Source organism: Lygodium microphyllum, chromosome 21, assembly GCF_053477565.2.
Source record: "Lygodium microphyllum isolate KBCC chromosome 21, Lygodium_microphyllum_v1.1.10, whole genome shotgun sequence".
Taxonomy (NCBI): domain Eukaryota; kingdom Viridiplantae; phylum Streptophyta; class Polypodiopsida; order Schizaeales; family Lygodiaceae; genus Lygodium; species Lygodium microphyllum.
This window is the reverse complement of record NC_141155.1, coordinates 52,852,822-52,879,874: the sequence shown is the minus strand read 5'-3', so window position 1 is coordinate 52,879,874 and position 27,053 is coordinate 52,852,822. Positions and strand designations below refer to the sequence as shown.

Sequence of the window (27,053 nt, the reverse complement as noted above, 5' to 3'; positions counted from 1 at the left end):
TGGTCATCGAGAGAATCTTCGCTTCTTGGAGATCTGGTTCTCTGCAAATCAACAATTGTCGGCCCTCGTGCTCAAATTGATAAATATGAGAAGAGAAGTCAATGATAGGTCTCTTCTTTGCATGCCACTCCTTGCTTAACACGAGATCGAATTTTGCAAGCCGTGTAATTTCAAAATCCAATCTGTCCTCATAGGACTGGATCTGTACAAGGAGGTCAACAACTCGCTGATCCCATGTCTCTGTACCCATCTCGTCAGCTAGCTCTACCGAATAACTATATTCTGAAGGGGTAGTCTTGAGCTTCAGCTTCTTGACGAGATTAGAGCTAATAACATTATGTGAAGAGCTCGTATCAAATAAAATACGCACAGGGCATCCTACCACTATGCCTTTCATTACAATGAGCTCAGTGTCAGCAAACTGGTACCCCTTTTGTGCCTCAGGCGATAACACTGCATTTGGCACAGTTGGTACTTTCTTTGTTACTGTGACGGCTAGGATCCGTTCATGATAACCAGAGTCATGTGGAGGTGACTCATCTAGGTCATCTCTCGCCTTATCCACATCTTGCATTGGATTAAGCACCATTTGAGCACTGACTCTTGCCTTCTTGGGACAAGCCTTAAATTTATGCTTCCCCAAGCATCCGTAACAGAGTCCTTCTCTCATTGCTTTCTCCCTTTGCTGTGGAGTGAGCATGGATTTATTGTAGGCTCTCTTAGCCATAGCAGATACCTTCCTCTTGGTACCTGTCATAGTCTTGATCATATGCACTTCTCTAGTGTCCTTCGCATGAGGAGCACTAGGTGCAACTGCAAGAGTAAAGACAGGGCGTGCACCTCTAGTCCAAGGAAATCTCTGGGCCTTCCCATCTTCAAGGACTAATGCAAGCTCCACTGTCTCATTCAAGGTTTTACATCTCTCCTTCCTGACAAGTGGCCTTAAGGTTTCTTTTAAGCCCATGACAAAATTATGCACTTGCAAAAAGTCAGGAATATGTTCAGGGACCTTTAATAGTATCTCTCTATACTTGTCCGCGTATTCCTGGACAGAGTAGCTCTTCTGAGCTATGAAGAACCACGCATCTAGAGCCCTTGTCTGCTCATCTAGAGGGACAAAATTATTATAAAACAATGTCTTAAATGCAATCCAAGTAGAGGCTCTGCATGATCCTGTTCAATTTTCCGCCACCAATAGTGAGCGGCATCCATGAGATTATATGTAGCTTGCTGTATCTTTAAAGCATCCTCATGAATATGGCATAACTTAAAACACTGCTCCCATTTAGAGAACCACTGTTCCACCGCATCTGCAGTCCTTTGTGCTACAGTGCCATTGAACTTAGGTGGCTTAAGGTCTTTGAGCTGCCACTTAGCTTGTGGCAACGAAGGAATGACTACGGAGGAGTCATGTACAACTTATGTGTCAAGCATACATGCATCAAGTAAACTCTCATCTAAAGGTCTCTTGCCTTTATCCAAAGCATTTCGAGTTAGAATTTGCATTTGTTCAAGCAAAACTTGCATAGTGCCTTCCAAACTAGAAAGACGATTACGCACATCATTAGATGAAGAGGGCAACTCGTCATCATGCATAAGAGGTTCTTCCTCTACATCAATGTCATTCAAAGGCATATTTTCAGTGCCTGACATGATTGATTAATTGATGTTTTTTTTTTTAAAGATTGATAATTCAAACCAACAAAAGCAAGGCAAGCATAAATACAATGTACTTTCAGAAAACTGCTATGTTTCCGCACAAGTACTATCCACAAAAAGCATACATGTCAAAAGCAAACCTCTTTGTACATTTCGAACAAAAGTGCAAAGCTGAATAAGTCACCAAATCCTCTTTGAAACCATGCATAAACATCCAAATGCACAAAATCCACACTCTCAAGCATACATAGACGCACTCAAAGTAGTGAATTTTAAGCCCCAAAAGGTAGAGATAATGCGTATCTAGCACCACGAAGGCAATTTGAAATGTCCTCGCCAATCAAAACCAGAAGTCAAATATGCTGAAATTCGATACACATCGATGCAAGAAAACCACATGAACTGACAGCACTTGAATCGGAGTCCGTTGGAGCCCAAAAATCCCAATTTTTGCCTACCTCAAGAGGTCACTTTGGCTCGAAATTTCGGAAGTGCTCCCAAGCTCAATTGGCAATGATAATACTCCAAAAGCTTGTCTTCAAATCATTCTCGAAGTTCGTGAAATCGGTTTGCAATTTGGATGTCATACCAAGAAGTTATAGATCTCAGAGAATGTGCTCAGAAAGAGGAGGAAAACACCCTTTTTTTTCTACAAGGGGATGGAAGGCTCACAAGCTTGGTAAAAACGGGATTCTATCCCACATGCAGAGTGCCACAAGGAATTTATTAAGGATAAAAGGTGAAAGGGAGATACTCATTCTTTCAAGTAAAAGAGAGAGAGCTCTCTTGTGTGATGAAGTGTGCCTTGGCCTTGGAGGTGCTACAAGCGTGATTTTGGGCTGCCGCTGGGCCTTGTGGTAGGTGCCGCCAAAAAGAGGCGTTGCGCTGTCTTCTGTGGCGTGTTGCAGAGATGCCTTCACACTGCCCACTCCTGTGCGCTCTCGCAACTGCCGCACGATCTCACCTGTGTGTCGTAACAAAAAAAAACCCAAATCTCTTTTTTTTTGGAAACCCGCGTGCTCTGATACCAAATGTGAGAGAGAAGAAGATTTCTTGTGTGTCTTACTCACCTCCCAACCAAATATACCCTCTTCCCTGTCAGACATAATAACCTTCGACCGGGCAAGTAGCCCAAGACGGCCATTAATTAGTGTGTCCTAGACAAGGGCAAGAAGTGCCAAGGTTCGAAGGTTATTATGACTGACAGACTACTGCAAAATGAAGAAAAACCAGTCGAAAAACTACCAAAAACAACAAAAACGGCATGTACAAACAATCACCCAAGCACGGTTAGAGGCACAAAATGAAAAACACAGGCAAATGGAGCATTCAATGCAACAAACTGACGAGTGCTGAAAGCATAGACAAGTGTTGAAATAAATTGTTGAAGACAAGACAAAAAGAAAAGAAAACAGAAAAACACTACAAAGGAAGAGAACTCAGAGATATGCAAGGAAAATGGAATCCATATACCAAGCACGAGAATGACACGTACAATAGTGAGTCACTAGCTACGTTGACACCAACACTGACTCCTCTTTCTAACAAGAAGACCACCTAAAGAATGATGATAACTGAATGAGGAGAAGAAGCCATAGACTAAATAGGACAAAAATATAGGAGCAATAAATGCTGGTTGGCCAGCATTAATGCTGAATGATTGGCACCAATAAATGTCAATCTGCATGGAAAATGCCCGCAAAAAAACACATGAAATACAGACTAAAATGCCTAGCTCATCTGGCATGCACCGACTCACACATGAGCTGGCAAATACTCTGCTAACAAGGTCTTACACCTCAAACACCTTAGCATCACACTCAAGGACAGGTTGCTCATGTCGCTCCTCCTTCTCCCCCTCCTACAGAGGATTAGAGGAAATGGGAATCCAAGGAAGCTCAAACACTTTCTTTGATAGCATTGTCAGTGAAAAGGGCTATCATTCCATATATTCGGCCTTACAAGACGTCAAAATCAGCATGGGACATACTTGACCGTATATTGCTGCCTGTAATGAGGCCAGGATCTTCTATCTTCGCAGAGAGTTAGCAAATGTAAACATGGATGAGGGTGATAGCATGGCGAATCACCTTACTCATATATAGGATTTGCGTGAGCAACTGCCCAATTTTAATGAGACTAATCAGAATGTTGAATCGGTGAACGTCACCCTTAGCTCTCTTCCAAAGTCATATATTCGTTTTCACACCTCTTTCATGTTGTCATGGGGCCCCGGCGGCGGCGCAGGGGGGGGGGGGCCGGGGGCGGCCGGTTGTGGTGGTTAGGGGGTTAGCCCCTTACTTTTGTGGAGTTGGAAGGCCTCTTATTGCAAGAGGAGCACGCTCAATCAAATGTTGCATTGCATTCAAGTGATGTGGCTATGCTTTCCAAGTTTAAAGACAAGGGTAAAGCTATGCAAAATGCATAAAATCAGCAAAAGGGTGATGTTGAACAGCCATCAAAAAAGGCTATCCAAGACTCAGAATAAGCCTAAAAAGATGGAAAAATGCCATTATTGCAAGAAGCCTAGTCACTACATTGATGAGTGTCAAAAGAGATTCGCCAAGGAGAAGAAGAAAGACTCCCATTTGGTTGTTCAAGAGGCATCAACAAGCAAATCAGCACATGGTGATGCTTCAGCCAACTTGGTAGAGGAGGATTATGCATTTCTCACATGCAATTATGATTCTTTTATAGCTGATTCAGCATTTAATACTACTAAAATGTAGCAAACATGGTATTTTGACCGGTGCTTCAAAGCACATCACTTCGAAGAAGTGCTAGTTTATTTCTTTGTATTCAAGCCCTACTGGAAAGCATGTCACATGTGCGAACAGCAGCAGTACTAATGTTTCATGACAGTCACTATTACTAATGCAGATGGTTCAGACTTCATGCTTCAGGATGTATTGTTTGTGCCTGGCATTACAAAGAACTTATTGTCTATTTCTACCTTCAATAAGTTTGGCTTTTAGGTCATCTTCAAGAATATTAAATGTATTGTCAAAGATAGAGATGAGGAAGTGCTTATTTACTTCTTTGCATTCAGCCCTTGCTAGGAAGCATGTCACATGTGCGAACAACAGTAGTTATGATGTTTATGGCATTGGGACAATCACTATTACTACTACAGATGGTTCAAACTTCATGCTTCTAGATGTCTTGTTTGCACCTAGCATTACAAAAAACTTGTTGTCTATTTTTGCCTTCAATAAGTATGGCTTTCAGGTCATCTGACAAATGTATGGTCGGAGATAGAGAGATGGACTATGCACTCAAGCTGTCAAGCACCCTGTACAAGGATTTATTCTTGTTAGACACTTATAACCGACTGTCTCATGATGCTTTGGAAGTCACTATTTTACGCCCGGTATGTAGAATGTAGAGATTTGGTATGCCATTATGGACATATGATCATTGGGAGTTTGATTGCCCTTCAAAGGTGTCATATGGTAGATGCGTTGCCTCCAATGGAGACTCCACCTCCTCATACATGCGAGGGATGTATTTTGGGCAAGATGCACAAGTTTGCCTTCAAAAAGGATAGTGTTTTGTGTGCTGTCCAAATAATACAGCTTATCCACTCTGATGTTTGTGGTTCCATGAGGACACATGCACTTGTGGTAATCTTTACTTTGTTACATTTATTGATGACTACTCAATGTATGCATGGGTGTATGGGCTAAAGGCTAAATTTGATGTATTCATGTATTTTAAACATCATGTGGCAAAGCTTGAGGCTGAAACTGGTTTAAAAGTGCAGATACTTCGCACAGATAGAGGGGGGGAGTACATGTCTCGTGCATTTGAGACATTTGTTGGATCGTGGCATTATGCATCAAGCCACTGTTAGAATGACCCCTTAGCAAAATGGAGTTGCTGAAAGAAAGAATCACACTCTCACGGAAATGACTCATTGTATGTTAAAAAGCAAGGGGCTGCATCATAAATTTTGGTTGGACGGGCTTCAGTGTGTCAATCATGTGTTGAATCGCGCACCCACAAAGGCTTTGAAGATGATTACACCATTTGAAGCTTGTCATGGTGAAAAACCCAAGGTTTACTGCGTTTGGGTATTTGGTTGCATACCCCATATGCTCCCGAATAACAAGGTGTTGATGAGGGTCATGCAATGGAGGCAGCAGTTCAATATGAAAGGAGTGCTGTAAATGCAACAAAAACAGTCCCGAGATGGTTGTTACAAACTCTCCAAGAGAGTGAAATGGATATCACATTACCTCAGCGCACTAGAAGGGTCACCAAGCATGCATCACATGTAGCAAGGGGAACACATTTGGTTGATATAACAGAAGTAGATGATTGTGATGAGCATGTGATTATAAGCTCACTGTTGAATGATGATGAACCTACTTCCTTAGACAAAGCTCAGCAAGATGTACATTGGATGCAGGCCATGCAAGAGGAGTTAGACTCCATTGCCACTAACTCTACATGGTATCTTGTGGATTTACCACCTGGTAAGAAGGCTATTGGCACAAAATGGGTTTTTAAACTCAAACGCAAGGCTGATAACACTATTCATAGGTACAAAGCACGATTGGTAGCAAAAGGCTATGCACAGAAGAATGGCATAGATTATGAGAAAACCTTTGCTACTACATCTCGTATGAGTATGGTGAGATGTGTGTTGTGCTAAGAAATGCACTTAGCCACTTAAACAGCCCCAAAACATGCTTATTTTAGGCTTATTTTAGCCAAAACCCTAAAACGGGGAGTGGATCGAGAAAGTTAAGTGGGAGAGGATCTAGAACCCTAATTTTCTATAAATTGGCAACCAGCCCTCCACTCTTTTACAAATCTCGTTTTTGCAGGTTTCAGGTGTTACCAACTTGCTGCCCACACCCCGATCACAGAGGACATCTCAGCCCTTGCTGTCCATCACTGTTCCCTACAGTCTGGCGCCTATTTCCAGCCCTCCACACGTTGATTACTGTTGTTTTTGCCTAGCGACTGACTGCTGTTCATCTGCACTGTTGTCGTACAGCCTGCCACGCCAGCAAACTACTGCATTTGCAAGCTCCAGCTACCGCCCTGACAGTTTTCCCTCTCCTGTCTACAGTCGCTGCAGCCTTTCTCTCTCCTGCAAGCTGTCCTGCCTGTGTTTTCAGTCTTTCTCTCTCCTACAGGCTCCGTTTTTAGTCTTTCTCTCTCCTGTAGGCTGTCTTGCCTACGTTTTTAGTCTTTCTCTCTCCTGCAGGCTCCGTTTTTAGTCTTTCTCTCTCTTCACTGCTGTCTCATCAAATCCAGCTTCTCACTGCTGCGTTTGCTGGTGTTCGACATCCGGAGGCTGCCTTGCTGCGATTCGGAATCCGTTCGGAGTACGACACACTCTCCAGCTCATTACCCCTGCCCTAATCCTAGAGATACAGGAGTTCGAGGTTCAGTATTAATTCACTGCATAGTGTGTTTGCTGCATGAGCAGCGTATTATTAGTAATCATATCATTTCATTTATTCACTGTGTTCATTGTCTCTGAGTTACTCTAACCCTAAACCTAACTGTGTTCTTTTTATCAATTTGTGCTTTGTCGTACGGTTTCTGTTTATGTTTCTGTGTTAGGGTATTTTTCTTTACAATGTGTGATTGCTATGGTTACAAATTATGGATAGAAAGTACATCAGTTGAACATTAAGACAGCACTCTTGAATAAGGTGCATGAGGATGTTTATGTATCATAACCTCCACGATTTGTGGTTAAAGAGAAAGAGCACATGGTATGCAAGCTACATAAGGCTCTTTATGGTCTCAAACAAACTCCTCGTGCATGTACTCTAAAATTAATACTTATTTAGCCAGCAAAGGATTCAACTGACAGTATGTGGATAAGATGTTACATAGGTTTAATATGCAAGATTGCAAACCTATGTGAACTCCTATGGAGCCAGGCTGCTTAAAGCTGTCTATGCATGATGGCAAAGAGATGTCTAATGTTGCAATTTATAGCCAAGTTATTGGCTATCTTGTTTATCTTTGCAACACACACCTTGGCATTCAGTATGCAGTATCTTAGGTGAGCAAGTATATGCACAATCCACGGACTGTACATTGACAAGCTATCAAGCGAATCTTCATATATTTGCAAGATATTCAATCACATACATTATTATTTCCTAGGGGGAAAGACTTGTATCTACAGGCTTACAGTGATTCAGATTGGACTGGTGATGTAGATACTAGAAAGTCTACTAGTGGACACTGTTTCTTTTTGGGTCATTTATGCATTTCATGGCTAAGCAAGAAATAGCCTACAGTGGCTACCTTGTCTTGTGAGTCTGAATACACGACAGCCTTCACTACAACAGTGGAATGTGTATGGCTATGTAGATTGTTGGTTGATCTACAAATTTCTTGGAGGGTCCTACACCCATTCTTTCTGACAGCCATAGTGCTATAGCAATGGGGCACAGAATCTGTGTTTCATGCTCGCACAGGAGAATGTTTCTGAGAATCTGTGTTTCTAAGAGAGATGCTATATAGGAGAGATCAATTTGATGTATGTTTCTACACAGGAGAATGTTGTACTTCTACCACATTGGCACTGCAAGGGGGTATTATAATTCGCTAATTCTATGGGCAATGCCCAATGTTTTAGTCACTTGGTTTGTCATATGAACACAACTATATTGATAAGTTGTGTCACCACTTCTAGAGTTAGTTCTAGACTTAAATTAACTCTAGTAGAGTTAGAGATAGGTTTAACTAACTTAAGACCTATTGTACTTTCATTCTGTCATTCTAGCACTTGCATCTTTTGAGCATGGAACTGCTGCCTACTCTTGCTAGTCTTGTGTTCACACACACACACACACACACACACACACATACACACACACACACTCTCTCTCTCTCTCTCTCTCTCTCTCTCTCTCTCTCTCTCTCTCTCCATTTCCAATAACATCTACAGCCTACATTTTCAGTCCAACAACTATTCCTGGCTTGCCATCTCATCATTGTTACTGTATTTTGCTATTTATATCAGTCACATGAACGTTTCCATATTGCTGCCTACTGTTGAAGCGATTCCAGTCCTCTTCAGCACTCATCTAGACTCTCCAAATCTGTGTTTGCTGCTACTATACACATTCGGAGGCTACGTGCTATGCTTTGGTATACGTACAAAGTACGACGCACTCTCTAGGTCATATCACTTGCCTTGGTCCTCCAAGACACGAGGTTTCGAGGTTCAATATTTCAAAAATAAAATGTGGCTGATTATATTACTCAAAAAACTGATTACAATGGAGTGCTCATGCTCAACAGACTAGCTAGAGCTGATGAAAGTCACAAGTACATCATGTATACAAGCCTCTCAAGGCGGTCTGGGGGGGATGGGGGCAAGAAGCCATCGAGAGGGGGTGTATCGCCATATGGGGCTGCTTGCCTACATCATGAAAAACAGGTCTTGGCCACCCCAAGTGCCCATGAAATGACATCAAAGCTCCTGACAAGCCCTGGATTTGCCCTACACCTAATCCCATTGGCCGCGGAGGAAGTGGATGATGCTTGGCGACCGCTGTGGTTGGCCATAGCCACTCTCCCGAGTCCCACTCCAGCTCATCAAGCGGCCTGCCCTCCCAGATCCAGAGGCACCACTCCCTGAGCTCCTCCCAGAAGACAAAAGGGCCCAAGCGCCATTTCTTCCCCTGAAGGCCAATTACCCAGATTCTCCTCCATGAGAGGACAGCTAACCCTTTATCCTACTACCCTCTGTCAAGGGCCAGACGCCCCCCCTCCTGTACGGTGAAGAGGGTCCCAGGTAGAGCGCCGCCCACTCTACCTGCCACCTGTAGGGGGATACCTACTGGTGAAAACCTAGCGGCCCATACCTCCCCGGGCTCTATCGGCTCTCGTCTCGGGGGAGCAAGCCACTCCTGAGGTATTGCTGCGTCTATCTCCCTTCTCCTCACCTCCACTCTTCTCTGGCAGCCTGATACTTGCTGCAACACCTCCTCATCCACCATCATGTACATCTTCCGGCATATCCTAATGGTATGAGCCGAGACGGCCTCCCAGGCAGCCCATTGGATGTGGGGGCGCTCGCCAAGCTGTGCTCCTTCCCAATCTTTGACCTGGGGGTTCCAGATTATCATCTGACGATCTATCTCCTTCTTGCAACCTAGGGGGCTCTGGATTAGGGCCTTGAGCAAGCCCTGACACACGCGGATCAAGCTGCACAGGAAAGGTGATCTGCGAGGGGTGATCTAGGCTGACGTGAAGATCCATCGCAGGGACGGCCTCCACTCACCGCCAAGCCTCGGTCTACAGTCTTAAAGACCCTCCTGCAATAGGAGCTTCCATATCTGCTCTCCTAGTGTGAGGCCGCGGACAACTAGCTTGCCCAAGAGGACCATACTCTGATACTCTGGATCTATGATCCCCAGGTCTCCCTCTGACCGATGCCGTATGATGGTCGCCCACGCCACCTTGGCCCTAGAATCCCTGGAACCGTCTGACCCAGACCAAAGGAAATTCCGCACTAGGCGGCGAAGCTGCACTACACAGGATGAGGAGAAGCACCAATACGAGGCAATGTACCAGGCCATCGCTAGGAGGACCTGGTTAACCACCAGGGCTCGGTCTGCTAGTGAGAGGCGAGCCGTACTCCAGTAGGTCAGCTTCCCCTAAATAGAATCAAGGACTGGGAGAAACTGTTGGACAAAAGTGATGTCGAGTCCCACCTAGAACCCTAGGTAATGGACGGTCTATCCTTTGCTCACCCATCTAAATCCCAGGAGGAGGCCCCACTCCGTGCTAGAGTGCGGTCTGTGAGGAAACCAACCGACTTTTGCCAATTGATTTTCGCTCCCGCTGTAGAACAGAACACCTCAAGAGCCATCCTCACTCTCTCCAGTATCAACTCATCATCCTCTATGTAGAGTGTTGTATCATCTGCATACTCTGAGTCTACCAACTCAGTCTCTTCTCTCACGGGATGTCGAAGGCCGTGTAATCTGCTCACATGTGACCTGAGGAAATGAGACATTGCCGCTGCAAAGAGTAGAAACAGGTACGGGTCCAGGCTGCAAACCTACCAAACCAATCTCTCCAATCAAAACTCCACCCCTCGCCTACCACCTATGAAAACCCTGCTGGTGGCTGATCTATAAAGTGCAGAGACCCCGCGAATCCAAGCCTAGGGAAAACCCAACCTCACCATGGTGCCCTCTAGGAAATCCCAATCCACCCTGTCATAAGCTTTCTTGAAATCCAAGAGTAGTACGGCCAGTCTCTGCCCATTGTGCTATGCCCACTCTGTCGCCTCAAAGAAGGTGAATACATTGTGTAGGATACTCTTATCCTGGACAAAGCCTATCTGTGTGTCATGGATGATATCTGAAAGCACGGGGCGTAGTCGCCTACCAATCATTTTTGCCACTACCTTATAGGCCACTGACAATAAGATGATCGGTCTTCACTGGGAAAGCTCGAACCGGTCTCCCCCTTTGGGGAGAAGACTGATAAGGCCTGTCGAAAGACTCCCTGGCATCTCTCCTGAAGTGAAACTCTCCTGGAAGGCCATCAGTAGAGGGTCCTTCACCACCTCCCAGTAGGTGCTGAAGAATACCTTCGAGAGGCCATCCTCTAACGGGCATTTTTGCCGGTCCTGTGTATGGAAAGCCTCCTCTGTTAAGCCTTCAAGCTCGATCTACTATCTTTGGTATGACCATACCAGACACTTGAGTTGTCCAGCTGTACTACATGATGCGGACATTAAATAAGTTGGTGGTTAGGACTTAGTTGTTTGGTGTGAATGGTCCTAGACCTTAAGTTGTAACTATTCTCTTTAGTGATGTGTGGAATGGAAGAATAGAAGAAATGTATGAGAGCTCATTGCTCTACACTGTTGAGTCCAACCCTCTCTGTCTCTGTTTTAGACTTCTAACATGGTATCAGAGCACCCATGACTGGGCTCTGTTGAGAATAGCATTATGGAAGAAGACCTGGAGATTGAAGGAAAAAGACCTGCTGTGTAGAAGGACTGACTGTCATTGTTTCTGCAGAGGTATGTATTGAATACATCTTCATTATACTTGAAGGAGAGTGTGTCAGGACCTATTTGGAGCTTTGAGGAGGGTTGGTTGAGCACCTAGAAAAAGACCTTGGTCATCATTATGAAGAGAAGCTGTTGCTGAAGACATTCTAACAGACTGCGTGTTTGCGCCTGATTGCCTGATGGTCTGCCTTGGCTGCTCATGGACATGATAAGAATCATCTATGCCATTTGTAGCTTGTACACATGCTTGAGAAGACATCTTGATAGTCTGCATGGCAATGGTTAAGTTGGAGCTGAGATAAGAGCTGAAACAGCCAGCTACAGATCTGAAATTCAGACCAGGCCTGCCACAAACAGGGAATACACAGCAAATATACTTCTCTGACATGAGCTTGGGAGCTCTCTGACATGCCTGGAAGGACTTGATATAGCATACATATGCTCAGGAAGACATATGTATTGAATGTCATGCTTGGAAGATGTACTTTCTTGATGAAATCACTCAGATTTGTGAGCTCTTGACAGGCTGAAAACGGTCATTCATAGTTTACAGGAAGCACTTATCTATCTTGGAAGATTGCACGTTTTTTGTCGGCCTTCATGACATGTATGACATGGGATATGTTTGCTAAATTGGTTGTGGATTGGTATGAGCATTGGATGCTCTTGGAAACTGAAATTTGGATCAGAAAACAAATACTTTGACACTCTATTGGTTGGTCATGAACAGTGAATGCATTGTTTTATATTGCTCCTGAAGACAGGACACTCATCGGTGTTGACAGGTTCATGTATTGGTTCCCATGTATGGTGGCATATGTCTGTGACATTTTGAAGAGTTTGGTGGACTAAAATACACTGTCATTGACTATCTTTGCTTGGCTGAAATTTACAGCAAGTGTACCTTGCTCTTGTACTTGCAGTACATGATGTATACAGTGTCAGACTGACATGTCTGGGAACTCATATGCAGAGATAGATATCTGAACTACTGCAAGTGATATGGGACATGTATGACATGTATACTCAATGTTTTTGGCCTTAAAATTACAGCTGGTTACTCACAGTTTGCAGTTTTCAAACCATGTATGTATTTACCCTGGCAGTGAGGTTGCAAGAGTTTAAGCTGAAGCAACTACATAGCATATGTATTGATTGTTATACCTACAAGTTAGACCACTTGTTTGTGGACTGTTTTGAGCTGTCATTGGGCTGAAATACCCTGGTTTTTTTACTGCAATTAATTGCAGAAAACTGTCATAAACAGTTGAGGATTGAACTTGGTCAATCATACTTGTTGGCTTGCAGGAAGTTAGGCAGTGACTAAATATTGTCTGGTACAATATGGCTAATGCAGAGAGGACTGACAGCATAACCCAGATAGTGGGGGAAAAGCTTGACAGTAACAATTATGCCATATGGAAGTTCCGCATGGAGAACTTCTTAATAGGGAAAGGCTATTGGGAGTTGGTGACTAGAGCGGAAGCTGAACCTGAGCTCTCAGATCGACCTACGGCTGATCAAAGATGATTACACCGAGCTTGGACAGAAAGAGCTCGTAGAGTCTTGCACTGGCTCTCTTTATGTATCTCAGGTACCATGGTAATGCAAATAATGAACTGTAGCTCTCCTAAGAATGCATGGGACATTTTGGTCAAGTACTAGCAATGAATCTGCTGTAATTCCACTGTCAAAGCACAAATCGGCTCAAAATACATCACTAATGTGAAAAGCCCCAAATTTTCTGCAATAAATCTGCCCCAATTGCATTAATACATGTTCCCGAGAGCATAAAACGGGCAAATTCAGTAAAATTTCATAAAATTTTGCAAAAGCCCCAAATTTTCCGAGTCCAAGTGTGTACGAATGTCAACCAATCTGACTTAGCTGAGCAAAATTTCACCAATACAGCAAAAGGCCCAAATTTTATGGGTCCAATGTTGAGAAACTTTACTCAAACGAGCAAAATTTCACCAAATTTGGCGAAATCCCCAATTTATACGCGCACAATGTCTGCAATTTTGACGCAGATGTCTGTATTATGCATGAACAGCACTAAATCTGGAAAAGCCCCAAATTTTCTGGCTCAAATCTGCACAACTGTGAGAATTGTGCTTGCGCGTGCGAACCGGAGCCTGTTTTAATGTGACAAGTCACAAAAATTGCAAAAAATGACTGTCGTGACCTGTCGACTGATCACGCTGATCAGAAACGAACTGCCGCCTGTCCACGCTGACCACGTCAGCTGTCGCCTGACCACGCCGACCTGTTTCTGACCTGGCGACTGTCTGTCCAGCTGTCGCCTGAGTAAAACGTGACCTGAACACTGTCGCCTAACTGTCCTGAATAGAAACGTGACCAGGAAAGTTGACGACCTGACCTGTGCTGACCTGGAATGGCTGCGCCTGACCTGGCTGGTTACAGACTCTCACGAGCGAAGCGCTGGCGATGTCTCGCACAGGCTCCGGGAAGCGCGCACACCTTAGCCGAAGCTCTGATACCAGTTTGAAGGAAAGCGAAAATGCCTAAGTGGTGTGCGCAGCGAGAATGGAGTGTGTTCAGCAGTAGAGAGTGCAGAGAGAGTAGAGACTTGAGTTGGGTGTGTACCAGTGTGGCACACACAAAGAATGAAAGAATGTATTTATGTTTTAGGGTACAGTACATTTACACCCGCAAGAGTGCGGTCACATGTACAAGTAAAATATATATACGGGAAGTGTAGCGAAGGGCCTTTACACCCAACAATAGGCGTGTATGGCTCATCACCTCCTATGGGAGGAGGGGAGGTGGGTCTGGGGGGGGCCACCTGAACCGGGGGCGGATCAGTGGGCGGGACAAAGAGGGGCGGCTAGAGTCCCTGGAAGGGGGGGGGGGAGGGGTGGATGCGTGGGCCCGAGTCAGTGCAGGGGGCTTGGGAGATGGGAGGGTGGATGTGGGGGCTGTGGGATCTCAGAGAGGTAGTCTATGGCAAGGGTGGTGGATGTGGGGGGCTACGGTCCTGCCGGGTGGGATAGACAGGGGGGGGTTGCGGAGTGCTCTGCCAAGGTGGGCGTCGCTCGCCCTCCTGCTCCCTGCTGTCAAGGCTCCGTCTGAGGAGCTAGTTGCAGCCCCCCCTGCCGTCTCTCTCTCTATCGTCTCTGGACCCATGTGAAGCCGTCAGTATCCACCTGTGGGCCTGTCAACGGAGCCGCCTTGGCTCCAAAGTGCGTACAGTAGTCTGTTGCCTGATGCCCAAAGTCATGGCAGCACAGGCACTGCCAAGGTTGCCCGATCACAGTGACCTGCTGCCTAAAGGAGTAACTTCCTGCCTCTATCTCCATGAACTTAGGTATGCTCTTTGTGTCTTTCACGGCCACTCGTACCTTGGGGACTCCTACAGCTGTCACTACATCCGCAAAGGAGGCAGGAAGAACTGTGCCGAAGAGCCGACCGAAGTCCTCCACTAACTGGCGGTACTCTACCGCCAGTCCGAGGAAAAGTAAAGTGACTAGGCATTTGAGAAATCTGTTGTGGAGCTCAAATGACTCCACTGTGAAGCCGCTATACCAAGGAACCATGTGAATGACCCCCTTCGTGGAGACATAGGGCGAGCTCTCCACTAACTCACGAGCTGTGTCCGCAGAGGTAAGACGAACCATGAAGATCCCACGGCCCATGAGGACTGCCTCCATGATCTACGTTGTGTCAATGCGCAACGTAGAGTGGAGCCAATCCCGAAGCTCGGCCTTGATGGAGAGTGTCCTATTACCTAACCAAAAATCATTGTTTCTTTAAGCTTCAGCTTTGTGGCACGAACGGCCAAGAGTTGTTCCTCAGAGAGGACAACGCACAAGGTGTTTGACTAGGGGCTACTCGCAAAATGCACTGGCGTCAATGCACGAGCGTCTGACCAGAGGTTTCCATTGCACTTTCCTACTGAGAACCTACCAATCACACTGCTGTACTGCCGGAGGGGGGAGTATTGTTGCAAATGGAGGGAGCAACCGGAGGGGAGGGTGATGGCGAGGAAGGGGGAGGGGGAGGGGGGGAGGGGTGGATTCTGCTTTCTAATGCCAATAGAGACACCGGGCGCCACGGATGACGGCATGGGAGGCCTGTAGGCAGGTGGCCGCAGAGTAAAGGAGATAGGAGACAACGCAGGTGAGGTACCAAGGGGGGGGCAGTCAGCGGGGCGCAGTTTGACGGGGGTACATGTCAGAGATCATAGCCTGTTTTCAGGCAGGCAGCAGCAGGCAGCAGCTGCACAGTCCAGCTGCACAGTCGGACTGTGCAGTCGGACTGCCACGTGGCAGTCCGACTGCCTGCAGCTGATTATTATCAGGCTGCGCCCTATTTTGGCGCCCCATCCTAGGCAGGTTTTCGCCTATTTATTGCTGACGTTTTCAGCAGTCTGGCATTCATTCTCTGTCGCAGATTACAGACCGGTGCCGTGCAGATCTCTGTCTCTGTTCGCAGATTTCAGACAGCAGACAGTGCAGACTGCAGCAGACTTCGAGGTGGACAGCAGGTCGCATCGTCGGGGTGGAGACACGCAGTCCAGCGCACTGCGCCCGTGTATATCTTTGTATTCAGCATTCTTTATACAGCAGATCTTCAGTGTACACTGTCTCTTTCTCTCCCTTCTCTCTCTGCGTTCTCTCTCTCTCAGTCCTACGCTTCCGCACCGCTGCACTCTGACATGGTATCAGAGCAGTGTTTGAGGGCTGACTGAGCGCAGAATCAACCTGAAGAGGAGTTTCCATCGCGACACAAATTTGCGTTTTTTGCGTTTAAGGGCAGAAAGGAGGGCTGCGCCTTGGAACAAGGCTGAAACGAGTGTGGGCGCACAGGAAAGGAGTACAGGTGGTGGATTTGCTGCTGTTTACTGCTGTTTGTCGCGGAGAAAGTTTGAGTTTTCAACCTAAAAGTGCAAGTTTTGCTTTTTCATCGCCTCCGGCGGGTGAAGGAGCTTCGGGACGCTGAAGAGCCTTAGCAGGCTGAGTCTACTCAGTCAGAGGGGGCTGCTTTTGCGTTTGAGAAGGCATTGCAGGTGAAGATGTCTACAGAGATGGACCTGGAGTTCCAGGCGATTATGGACCGGAAGGTGCCTGTCTTACCGGCTCTTCCTACAGATCAGAAGCTCGACGGCGACAACTACCGCATTTGGCGCGTTATGATGTTGGCCATTCTGGAGTCCTATGATTTGGCGGAGTTGGTACAGGAAGATATTGACCGGCCCTCGGTAAGAGATGAGTCCAAACTCTCTTCCGATGCTCGTGCGGAGTTGGCCAGGGCCCAGTCTCATTGGGACAAACTGAATGCCAGGATTCGATCCTTTCTCTTTCTATCATGCACTACAGCCGTGATCGCTCACATCGAGCACTTGACGGTGGCTCGTGAGATATGGCTGGAGCTGGATCAAATGTACAATCGGATGACCCTGCTGAAGAGGGTTTCTTTGGAGGTACAGATGCGGACCTTGTCCGTCAATAAGTCTTCTTCGCTAAGGGAACACATTAACAAGCTAAGGCAGCTACAGATGCAGGTTCAGAATGCGGGGAAGCCGATCTCCTCCGAAGACATGGCGATTACACTCTTGTCCCAGTTGCCGCCACGATTCGGTACATTTTACTCTGCCCTTATTGCTTCAGGGCGCGAGTCTACTCTTCGGTGGGAGGAGTTAGTTCCTATGGTCTTGGACCAAGAGGAACAGTTAAAGGGACAGAATGCTTCCAAGACGGAGGCGTTGACAGGCCAAGCCTCTCAGAAGAAGGGGAAGGACCAAAAGAAGAAGAAGGGGGATAACAAGTCCAAGAAGGACAAGGAGAAGGACAAGGACAAAGACTCCACATGCCATATTTGTGGAAAGACTGGCCATTGGAAGAAGGATTGCCCTGACAAAGACTCGAAGGACACCAAGAAGAAGGAAACCAAGGATTCTGGAGCGGTGGCTGCACCCTCATCAGCTGCATTTCTACATCTAGTTGTCATTGAGGACGCTTCACCGAATGCTTCTGATGCTGCGATGGCGGCTTCCCAATCTCGAGAGTGGATTATTGATAGTGGTGCCTCACGGCACATGACTCCTTCATCAGATGGTGTTGCCCAGCTGCGCCCGTCGCGTGGGCAGGTTCTCATTGGAGACAGCTCTTCAGTTTCTATTGCAGGTCGGGGTAAGATGCAGCTTATTCCGGATGGACGAGGTGGCACCCATACTTCAGAGGTTTTGCATGTACCAGGATTGGGGTACCATCTCCCTTCAGTCCATAAGATTTGTTCCCTTGGTCTTCTGGTGGAGTTTGACAGTTCTACAGTGCGAGTCCTTGATCGTGAATCGAGGAAGGTTCTATCATCTGGATATGAGGAGAACGGCATTTACAAACTGAAGTCTTCCACTGCCCTCTCTACTCTTCTTCTTACCTCACAGTCACAGTCTGAATTATGGCATGCTAGGTTTGGTCACCTAAACTATGACTATCTTCGGAAGGCGTCACGGGGACAGCTTGTTCGAGGGTTGCCGGATATAGTGGTGAGCCAGCAGCCATGTGTCTCCTGCATACGGGGGAAGCAGCATAGAGATGCCATTCCCCATACCGCTTCGCGGCGGTCTACTTCACCGATGGAGTTAGTATCTACGGATCTATGTGGCCCTATGAGGAATGAGTCCCTGCGTGGGAGCTCGTACTTCATGCTGATCGTGGATGACTATAGCAGGATGACATGGGCCTACTTTTTGGCACTAAAATCAGAAGCTTTCTCGCACTTCAAGGATTGGCTTCTCTTTGAGGAGAACCGATCAGGCCGGAAGTTGAAGACCTTGCGATCCGACAAGGGAGGTGAATTTGTCTCTAATGAATTTGCTCGGTTTTGTGCAGATAGAGGAATTCACCAGGAGTTTGCCAATACGAATACTCCACAAGAAAATGGTATTCTCGAACGGAAGAACCGTAGTGTGATCGAGATGGCGCGCACCATGATGGAGCACCGACAGACCCCCCAGGTTCTGTGGGCCGAGGCTGTGGCTACTGCAGTCCACATCCTTAACCGATCTCCTACTTCGGCCGTGGAAGGGATGACTCCATTTGAGGCGTATTTTGGATCGAAGCCAGATGTTTCTTACTTTCGGGTCTTTGGGTGTGATGCCTATGTTCACATTCCCAAAGCTCACCGTGACAAATTCGAAGCGGCTTCCCGTAAACAGGTATTTGTTGGCTACAGCTCCCAGTCCCAAGGCTACCGACTCTATGATCCCGTCAAGCGGGATGTATATACTAGCCGTGATGTGCGGTTTGTGGAGGTTCCGGCTTCTTCAACGGGTGAGGAGCATCCCGTTCTTGGAGATCCAGGGGAGAGTTTGGCTCCTTCTACAGTTCCACTGGAGCCTGTGCCGTTTGATTATGATTCTGTTTCTGACACAGAGTCTACTGTTCCACCGGATCCTTCTGAGGAGTTACCACCGGTGGACATTCCAGAGTCTTCTACTGATGGAGAACGACGAGGGGAGGTTCGGCCTCCTCCTCGCTGGGCCCGTGACACACTCCGTGATTCAGGGATCGAGGGGGTTCCTGAGGAGTGGGGACCGCAGGATGGTCCGCGGCGGTCACGGAGGCACCAGGAGCATTCTTCGGAGCTTGTGTGCTCCAATTATTGTTTGATGTCCCGAGTTATGCAGGATCGAGAGCCCACCTCCGTGAAGGAGGCTTTACAGTCCGCCCCATGGAAGAAAGCTATGGAAGCTGAGTTGGAGGCTATTGAGAGGAATGGCACTTGGTCACTTGTGCCACGCCCCCCGAAGAAGAAGGTGATTGGAGTCAAGTGGGTCTTCAAGACCAAATATCTCAGTGATGGTACTTTGGATAAGCACAAGGCTCGCCTTGTTGCTAAGGGTTTTGCCCAGCGCCCAGGGATTGACTGTCATGACACCTTTGCCCCTACAGCTCGTATGGCAACCATTAGAGCTGTTCTTGCTTTGGCTGGCCATAGGAGATGGCCTGTTTATCAGCTGGATGTGAAGTCGGCCTTCCTGAATGGTGATTTGAAGGAGGAGATCTACGTTGAGCAGCCTCCTGGCTTTGGTTCTTCAGATGGGAAAATCTACAGGTTGAAGAAGGCCCTGTATGGTCTCAAGCAGGCCCCGCGAGCTTGGAACGAGAAGATTGATTCGTTCCTCCAGACTCAGTTGGGATATCGGCGGTCCAAGGCCGATCCGCAGCTGTATGTTCACACTTCCGAGGATGGTTGTGTGCTGTTTGTATTATATGTTGATGATTTGATTGTCACAGGTGATGATGCACAGCAGGTCCAGGAGACAAAGTCAGCTTTACATCGGACGTTCGAGATGACGGATTTGGGGCTACTCCATTTCTTTTTAGGACATGAGATTTTTCAGTCTCAGAGGGGGATCTTTCTCTCCCAACAGAGATATGTTCAGGAGCTCTTGGTGTCTTTTGAGATGGAAGATTGTCGGGCCCTCTCTACTCCTATGGATCCGAACTGGAAGGCCACTTCCCACTCAGCTTCTCCTTTGGCGGATGAGTCCCGCTATCGACAGTTGATAGGGTCTTTGATTTGGCTTCTCAACACCAGGGTTGATCTATGTTTTGCTGTTGGGCTCTTGGCAGGGTTCATGAGTGAACCTAAGACGGTGCATTGGCAGGCTGCTCAGAGGATACTTCGGTATCTGAGGGGGACGTCTGATTTGGGGATTCATTACCCCGCAGGGACAGATGGGTCAGATCTTGTACTTGCAGGTTGGAGCGACTCGGATTGGGCCGGTGACGTGGACCACAGGCGGTCTACAACAGGTTACTGCTTTACTTTGGGTGCAGGTGTTATTTCTTGGAGTAGCAAGAAGCAGCCCACGGTAGCCCTTTCGTCTACTGAGGCGGAGTATCGGGCCGCGTCTTCCACCACATGCGAGGTTGTGTGGCTTCGGAGACTGTTGGAGGAGCTTGGGTGCCCCCAGACTCGTCCTACATTGCTGCAATGTGACAATGAGAGTTGCATTGCCTTGGCGAGGAATCCTGTTTTTCATGCCCGGACGAAGCACATTGAGATCCAGTACCACTTCATCCGAGAAAAGCTTCTGGATGAGACCATCACTGTGGCGTATTGCAAGACGGAGGACAATCTTGCGGATTTGTTTACGAAGGCGCTTCCTCAGGCTCTACTTCGGCAACATTCCAGATCCCTCAGGCTTCTGCCCTGTCCAGGCTCTGAGAGGGGGTGTCAGAGATCATAGCCTGTTTTCAGGCAGGCAGCAGCTGCACAGTCCAGCTGCACAGTCGGACTGTGCAGTCGGACTGCCACGTGGCAGTCCGACTACCTGCAGCTGATTATTATCAGGCTGCGCCCTATTTTGGCGCCCCATCCTAGGCAGGTTTTCGCCTATTTATTGCTGACGTTTTCAGCAGTCTGGCATTCATTCTCTGTCGCAGATTACAGACCGGTGCCGTGCAGATCTCTGTCTCTGTTCGCAGATTTCAGACAGCAGACAGTGCAGACTGCAGCAGACTTCGAGGTGGACAGCAGGTCGCATCATCGGGGTGGAGACACGCAGTCCAGCGCACTGCGCCCGTGTATATCTTTGTATTCAGCATTCTTTATACAGCAGATCTTCAGTGTACACTGTCTCTTTCTCTCCCTTCTCTCTCTGCGTTCTCTCTCTCTCAGTCCTACGCTTCCGCACCGCTGCACTCTGACAGTACAATGGCGGGGGCAAGGGCAGCGACGCGTCGGTAGGGAGCCTTTGGAACACTCTCTTGGCTAATCCGGGCTTTAGAGGTTCAATATTTACCTTGCATATTGTGTTTGTTACATTGAGCATTGTATCTCTTCATTCACTATTCTTCATTCATCTTCAATGTTCATTGTCTCTGAGTTACCTTAACCCTATAAAGTTATTCTATCAATTTGCGCTTTGTCAGATGATTGTGTTCATATTCTATGTTCGAGTATTTCTTTGCATATAGGTAGCAATTGTGTTTCTTGCTAAACTAGTGCTTCGTCAATCTATTCCTTTCATAAGCTTAGTAATTTTAAAATTTGTACCATGTGTGCATAGCATTTGATTCATGTTCATTAACAATTTGAGCTCTAGCATTTGGTTGTTACAAGTGCATAGATGATCACATTCCGCTTTTATCCTTGTAGAAGATTCAATGTTTAAAATTCTATAATGAGTTTACCCAACAGAGTTGTCATGTTCATCATGGATGTTGTCTTAGAAGTGGTGTGTCCAAGGATTTGATTCATGTTCGTTGATTATTTGAGCTCCAACATTTTCTTATTACAAGTGCATAGACACTCAAATCCCACTTTTCTCCTTGGAAGATTTAAGTGTTGGTGATTTCTATAGTGAGTTTACTCAGGAGGAGTTGTCATGCTCATCATGGATGTCAGAAGAAGTAATAAATTCAGCATCTATAAACTCTCTACCCTTTGCAGTCAGTTATTGATGGTCTTCACTTGATGTTTTACTTTTTTGGCATAGATGAGTGCCAGGAACCAGTCACTCCACGTAAATATGATGGGGCACGAGAAGGCCAAACAAAAAGAGGAAGTCAGAGCAAAAGGGGAGTGCACTTTCTTGCATAGGGTCAATACAAAATCTCAGTTTCATGACAATCAATTTAAAACACAGTAATTCATGTGAAGGGGTACACACTAACCTGGCGCACCAATGCTTGCTTCTTAATGTCAGAAGGGAATAGAGATGGTGTGGGGTATTTTTGTTCAAGATACTGCCACAGCACACATTAATAAGTCCATCATATAAACATTCGTTGCATAGGTCATATTAAAGGCTGTAAGGTATTTCAACTAAAACAATAGTTCATTTCAGGCTATTCTAAACCACCAAGGCAACTGCTATACTTGGTTGATCAAGATCAGACATATCTTCGTCTTAGAACATTGCTCTGCAGAACTATTTTGAGGACAAACTTGCAAGATCACAATTTCATATTTGATTTAAAGATTACACTTTGAATTGAATGGAAAGTAAGCAGGAGAGAGAATCTCCCTTAGACTTGACAGTGCAAACTGACTTATTTATAAGCTAGTGTTACAAATCAGAGGCCCTCAACATAGCTTTCTGCACAGCCAGTTCACTTTCCACAGCTGTAACCATGAAGAGAAGCCATAACAGGAAGCTTATTTAATCCTCTTTAGAAACTAGGCATACACATTCACAACCAACAATTTAGGCAGGTGTATAAAGATAGTTAAGCATCCTTCACAACAAACAATCTAGGCAGGTGTTTCAAGCTGCAAAATAACACTTAAGAAATGTGATCCCCTACACACAAAGAATGTACCACACTGGTGTCTCACTAGAAAATTTTCAATCTGACTACAAACTGCTATGAACAGATTCTGTAGCTATATTGAGGCAAAATACTAGCAGCTGTGATGGGTCTTTGTCCAGACTCTAAGGTATAACCTGTCATCAGTGGTGCATACCGTAGGACTGGTAGACCTCATCCTTCAAGCCTGTCAATGCCCCTCACAATCTATTAATGATATTTTTATAAATTTCAATGGAAACTTATGTTTCTTTATGTATTCATTTTTTATACAGTCCAATGTAATGATCAAAACAATTTTTCATGTAAAAATGCTTTTTTTCTAAATATGCAATCCCCCCTCGGCCTCCCCAAATTCCCATTCCTTGGTTTTGGCCATCGCATATTCGATGCTATTGATGCAGCTGAAGAGCCTAATCTATTCAAAATTCTGTAAAGGCAAGGAGATGGAGTGAATTTGCCAAAATCCCACATTTCAAGGAATGCAACCTTACTCTAGGGTTTGCAATCTAGGGTTTCTTGATGCCCACACTGATTTACTTGATGCCTATGTAAGAGGCCCTATGCTAATGATCAATTACATGTGAGTTCTAGCTTAATTTCTCTTGTTCAATCTCTCGTTCTTCTCAGAATGAAGTATTTGCATGTAGATCCTAATTAGACCCACACATTTCATCATGTTGAGAAGCCAAGGGTAATTAGCCTCGGGATCCAATGTTCCATGTTTAACCTTAGTCTCAAGGATGGGAGCTAGACTAGATCTACTATAATCACTATGATGTTGAGCTAAAAATGCATTAGCTTGACTTAAACACCCCCAAACATGCTTAATTAATGAACCAAACCTTTTATTTTAAAAAGAAATGTGATTCTAGAAAATTATTATGTCCCGCATGCAAAACCCTAATTTGGGTGCCCCAAACTTTCTATAAATAGGCATGCAGCCCACCACTCTCCCTCAATCTTGTTTTTGCAAATTTCAGGTCTTTCAGCTTGTTGCCCACACCCCGAACACCGAGAACATTGTGGTCCAAGCTAGCCATTGCTGTCTACATCAATGTAGCACCTATTTCCAGCCTTCCACCCATTGTTCGCAGTTGATTTCAGTTTGCTAACTACTGCTACCGGTTTTCCCATCTAACGCCTTCTCCTACAGGCTGTAGCCTAGCCTTTCCTGGTTGCATTTGGCAGTTTTCTCTCTCCTGCAACTGTCGCCCAGCCTATAAACAAGCTGTGATTTGCTGTTTTCTCTCTCCTCATCTGCATTCCTCACCTGCGTTTTTTGTTTTTCTCTCTCCTGCACTGCCATCTACATCAAATCCAACCTTCCTTGGCTGCGTTTGTTGGTGTTCGACATCCAAAGGCTGTCTTGCTACGTTTCAATATCCGCTCAGAGTAGGACACACTCTTCAGCTCATTACACCAACCTTAATCCTTGAGATACATGAGTTTATGGTATAGAATTCACTCTCCGCATAGTGTGTTTGTTGCATGAGCATTGTTTATTCAGCAGTCATTCATTTCATTATTATTTGTGTTCATTGTCTCTAAGTTACCCTAACCCTAACTATGTTCTATGTTATCAGTTTGTGCTTTGTCATACGATTGGTATTGTGTTTTTGTGTTTAGAGCTCGTCACATACTAATATAGCTGAAGATTCCTAACCTATTCAATACTTTGTGAAGGAAAAGAATTGGACTGAATTTAGCCTGAATCGCACATATCTAAGAATCTAACCACAACCTTGGGTTTGTGATCTAGGGTTTCTTGATGCCCACATTCATGTACTTGATGCCTATTTAAGAGTCCTATGCTAATGACAAGTTACATGTGCATTCTAGCTTCATTTCTCTTATTCGATCTTGCATTTTCTCTCATAATGACATATTCTCAGCTCACTTCTCCTCCTAACACATCCTCTACCGCCATAGCCAAAGCTATCACAGCCATACTCCTCTCTGCAAATCAGCCCATATCTCACTCTACACATCCAAACTTCAGAATCCCATGTCACATTGCAGCACACTCCAAAACCTTCATTTCATCTACTCAGAACTTGAAGATTCTTGGTCTTTCAGGTCTTCATCTCTAGCTTCCAAGATCAGTCTCTTAAACTACCTGCCATAGACAGCAGTATCAAGATATGATAAAACTGCAAACATCTCTTTACACATGCATCCAATCTTCAAGCTTTGTAGAACAATTTAAAACCTTCACTTCATCTGTTCACATCTTCAAATTCCTTAGTCATTCAGGTCTTCATTCCTAGCTTCCAAGATCAGTCTGCAAAACGATCTGCCATAGCCAGCACTTCCAAGGTCTGATAAAATGTAAAAATCTATTTACATGCATATCCATTCTTCAAGCCCTTGGGCTCATTAGAAAGAGCAAAAATGCTTTGAAGCCACAAAATAACCTGAAGCATTGATCAACCTATTGAGCACAGTAAGACAATTCCTTTAAACAGCAGCTACACCATGCATTTGGCAGTCATACTGTCGGCAAAGGAGCAGCAAAGAAAATTTCTTCAAGCCAATTTAGGGGTGATTAAGTGCGTAGTCAGCCTTTCTTCCTCTAAGAGGGAAGCATTCCACTGCAAGGGGATACAAGCAACCATGGCTAGAGCAAAAGGAAGCTTAAGGGCTATCAAAGAGTTTACACTCTAAACTCGTTTAAAGTTATTATTTCTCTTAGTTGTTTTCTGAAGTTCTTGCAGTGTTTTGAAGATGTTTGCCACATCAAAGCAGAACCCCTCATTAGTGCTAGCCTAGAAGCTATTGGCATGCCTTGCTCAAAAAAGGAGTCCAACATTTTAAACCCAAGCAAGCGGAGCAAGAAGTTCAGTCCAAGCTGAGAAGTTTCATGCCAAGGACAACGGTTGAACCAAACAAGGCTATCCTTAAAAGAAAAAAACCTCAATCATATCATGATTACTTCATTTCTATGGCTTCTCAGAATGCAGCACTGTAGAAGCAGATAACACGAGAACTAAATACAGAGATAAGAGAGAGACAAAGACGGAGAGAACGCAAAATGCGGAGGAGTGAATAGACCAGAGCAGAAATTTACAACAGGCTGTGTGTGTATGCACTCAGCCACAAACACCTCACACTCTCTGTACAAGACAAGTGACTAACTGCAAAGAGCAGTAGCCTATAAATTTGCAGGAGGAGGAAAGAAAAAGTGCAGTCAACCAGGCTGATCTTTGTCCAACTGGTGCAGTTGGCCAGATCTGCCAAATGGCAGCCCAACTGCCCTGTCCGACTGGTCCAGGGCACAGGTCACTTGCTGCCCACGCTCCTGTTGGACCTGCATGGTCTGCCTTGCCCGTGCTGACTGGATAAAACCAGCCTTCTTCTTGGCAAGGGTGGTAAATGACCTGATTTGACACAAATTACATCAAACAATAAATTCACAAATCTGAAAAACATACACTTTACAAATCAATCTTGGACAGCTGACACCCAATTGGCCCCAACAATTTGAGCCCCTTGGAGTATTTCTTTAACTTGCATTTCTTAAGGTTGAAGTACATGGAGATATGGGCTGATCTCCTTTGATCTTCAAAGCCATCATAACTGACCAGCAACTCTTTGTCAGAGTGCAGCGAATGCAGAAGCATGTGACCGAGCTGAATGAAAATGAACACAAAGAGAAGAGGGAGAGAGAAAGAGATAATAGAACGTAGAAATCTGCAGTGATTGAACACTGGAATAAAGAAGGCAAATATGTACAAGGGCTGCAGAGTGTATCTCCATCAGATGATCTCTCTCTCCACCTGAAAAACAAGTGAAAATGACCAGCCTGGCCAGCCTATAAATAGAAAATAAAGTAATCAAGAAAATGATCATACAAAATCAAGCTACCTCATTGGAGGTGAATTTCACACCTTTATCAGCTCATATGTGTTGGGATGAGTGCAGAATGAAGTGCGAGACAGAAATGGAGTAAGAGCAGTGTTGAGAGTGAGAGTGAGAGAATCCCAAGATGAGTGTACCAGTTAGTGATGGTACACAAAGAATAAAATGTATTTATATGTTAGGGTACAAATAAGGGTGTGTTCACACCCGTAAGTTTATCTACACAGAGATTA

General features: G+C 45.6%; 1 protein-coding gene across 2 annotated transcripts in view; it reads right to left on the bottom strand.

Moving 5' to 3' along the window:
• LOC148018006 (glutathione S-transferase 2-like) overlaps positions 1-27,053 on the bottom strand; it is a 92,279-nt gene that overhangs the window by 34,837 nt on the left and 30,389 nt on the right. For both annotated transcript variants that reach the window (XM_087661608.1, XM_087661607.1), the window contains exon 5: positions 22,324-22,395. In XM_087661608.1, coding sequence (XP_087517734.1) covers positions 22,324-22,395 — 72 coding nt within the window. The remainder of the gene's footprint in view (positions 1-22,323; positions 22,396-27,053) is intronic.